General features: G+C 30.7%; 1 protein-coding gene across 2 annotated transcripts in view; it reads left to right on the plus strand.

Annotated features, from left to right (window-relative positions):
• The window catches only part of ZC3H13 (zinc finger CCCH-type containing 13), a 101,385-nt gene that overhangs the window by 92,588 nt on the left and 7,223 nt on the right, over window positions 1-1,574 (plus strand). For both annotated transcript variants that reach the window (XM_008574440.1, XM_008574441.1), the window contains exon 17: window positions 972-1,135. In XM_008574440.1, coding sequence (XP_008572662.1) covers window positions 972-1,135 — 164 coding nt within the window. The remainder of the gene's footprint in view (window positions 1-971; window positions 1,136-1,574) is intronic.

A 1,574-nucleotide genomic window follows, 5' to 3' on the forward strand; every position in this document is an offset into this window, starting at 1 on the left:
TACCTATTGACAAGTATATAACCTATTGACTAGGTATATCACATGAGACTAGTTTCTTGTTAAATGTGTAATCTATTTAGGCTTTGCAGCTCAGAAAATTAAGTTGAACTATGTAACGCAGTTTCATTCATTCTCAATCTAATGTGTCTGTTTTGTTTTTACCTAGGTGTTATTTACTGCTTTCTTTTGCAGACTCTGACAGTAACCTGTTGCATGAATAGAGGCAGGACCTGGTACCTTGGGTACTCTTGGCCAACTCTTAGAGTTATTTATTTGGATTACTGACTGGCCCTATTCTGTTATTTTTACTTTCTTTTTGCCTATTTTTAACCTAACCTTTTTATTTTTTTTNTTTTTTTTCAAATCCTTTCTTAATTCTTCTATTTTTATTAAGTTTTAAGTGTTTATTTCCCTACCTTGCGTGTTGTGACTTAAAGTGATTTTAGTTTAATCCATTGTACCAGGTTTTTATAGTAACCAAATCTAGGACAAAATTTGCACCTTGCCTTACTGACACCTCATTACTTTCCGAACTTAACTGATTTTTGTAGAGGTCACAATCTTGAATATTACTATTATATTAAATCTTGATATAATAAAGTCCTGAAATCTAGAATTTTAATTAGTAGTTGATAGTAAGCAATATATTGAATTTGACTTCAGTGATTCTTAGCTTGAACTTTTCTTCTCAGTCATAGTCGGTAATCAATGTCTAATTTTCTCTCCCAAGCCTGCTTTTTAAAAAATATCTTAAACAAATTTAAAGTTTCTATCAGAATATTTATTTTTGTTTGAAACTAGCACCATAACTACCTGTTGAAGTCTCTTCACAGAGAATATATTGCCTTTAATATGAAATAATTTTCACCAATGTTGTTAAATTTGATAGACTTTGTGGAATATTCAATTAAGTACTTGGTAACACTTTCCTGTTTTAGGAAAACTTAATGCATGTTTATTTTTATTGAAAGATGCAGAGAGTCTTTTTGAACATGAATTGGGAGCTCTTAACATGGCTGCATTACTACGAAAAGAAGAAAGAGCAAGTCTTCTTAGTAATCTTGGACCATGCTGTAAAGCATTATGCTTCAGACGGGATTCTGCAATCCGAAAGCAACTTGTTAAAAATGAGAAGGTATTGTTACTTCCTTGGAAGAACTGCAAAGTGAAGGACCCTTCATAGGAATAGTGTTTATGAGAACATACCAAGTTGGAAGAGAGGGAAATAAGTGAAAATGATTATAAGAATTTACTTGAAAAGAATAAAGGGAATTGAAAAGTAAGAGAAATAGAAATTAGTTTAGACTTAGAAGAAATCTGATGATGAAAAATTGAAAACATCTTAGGATTTTCAAGTTAGAAAACTGGAATCTATTTTGGGCCTGGGTGTGATGGGCATGAGTAGTATGACAAAAGAGTTGGTCCTAAAACATTAAAGAAATATTGACTTATTATCTTTTACTTGGGGGCAGTTAAGAAAACATAGAATTATCTTTGGATATATAATATTGCTAAAGAAGAGAATATTAAAGAAAAATACTCTGATAGGAGATTGTATTAAATTTATAAAAAAA

Source organism: Galeopterus variegatus, unplaced genomic scaffold (assembly GCF_000696425.1).
Source record: "Galeopterus variegatus unplaced genomic scaffold, G_variegatus-3.0.2 Scaffold1049, whole genome shotgun sequence".
NCBI classification, from domain to species: Eukaryota; Metazoa; Chordata; class Mammalia; order Dermoptera; family Cynocephalidae; genus Galeopterus; species Galeopterus variegatus.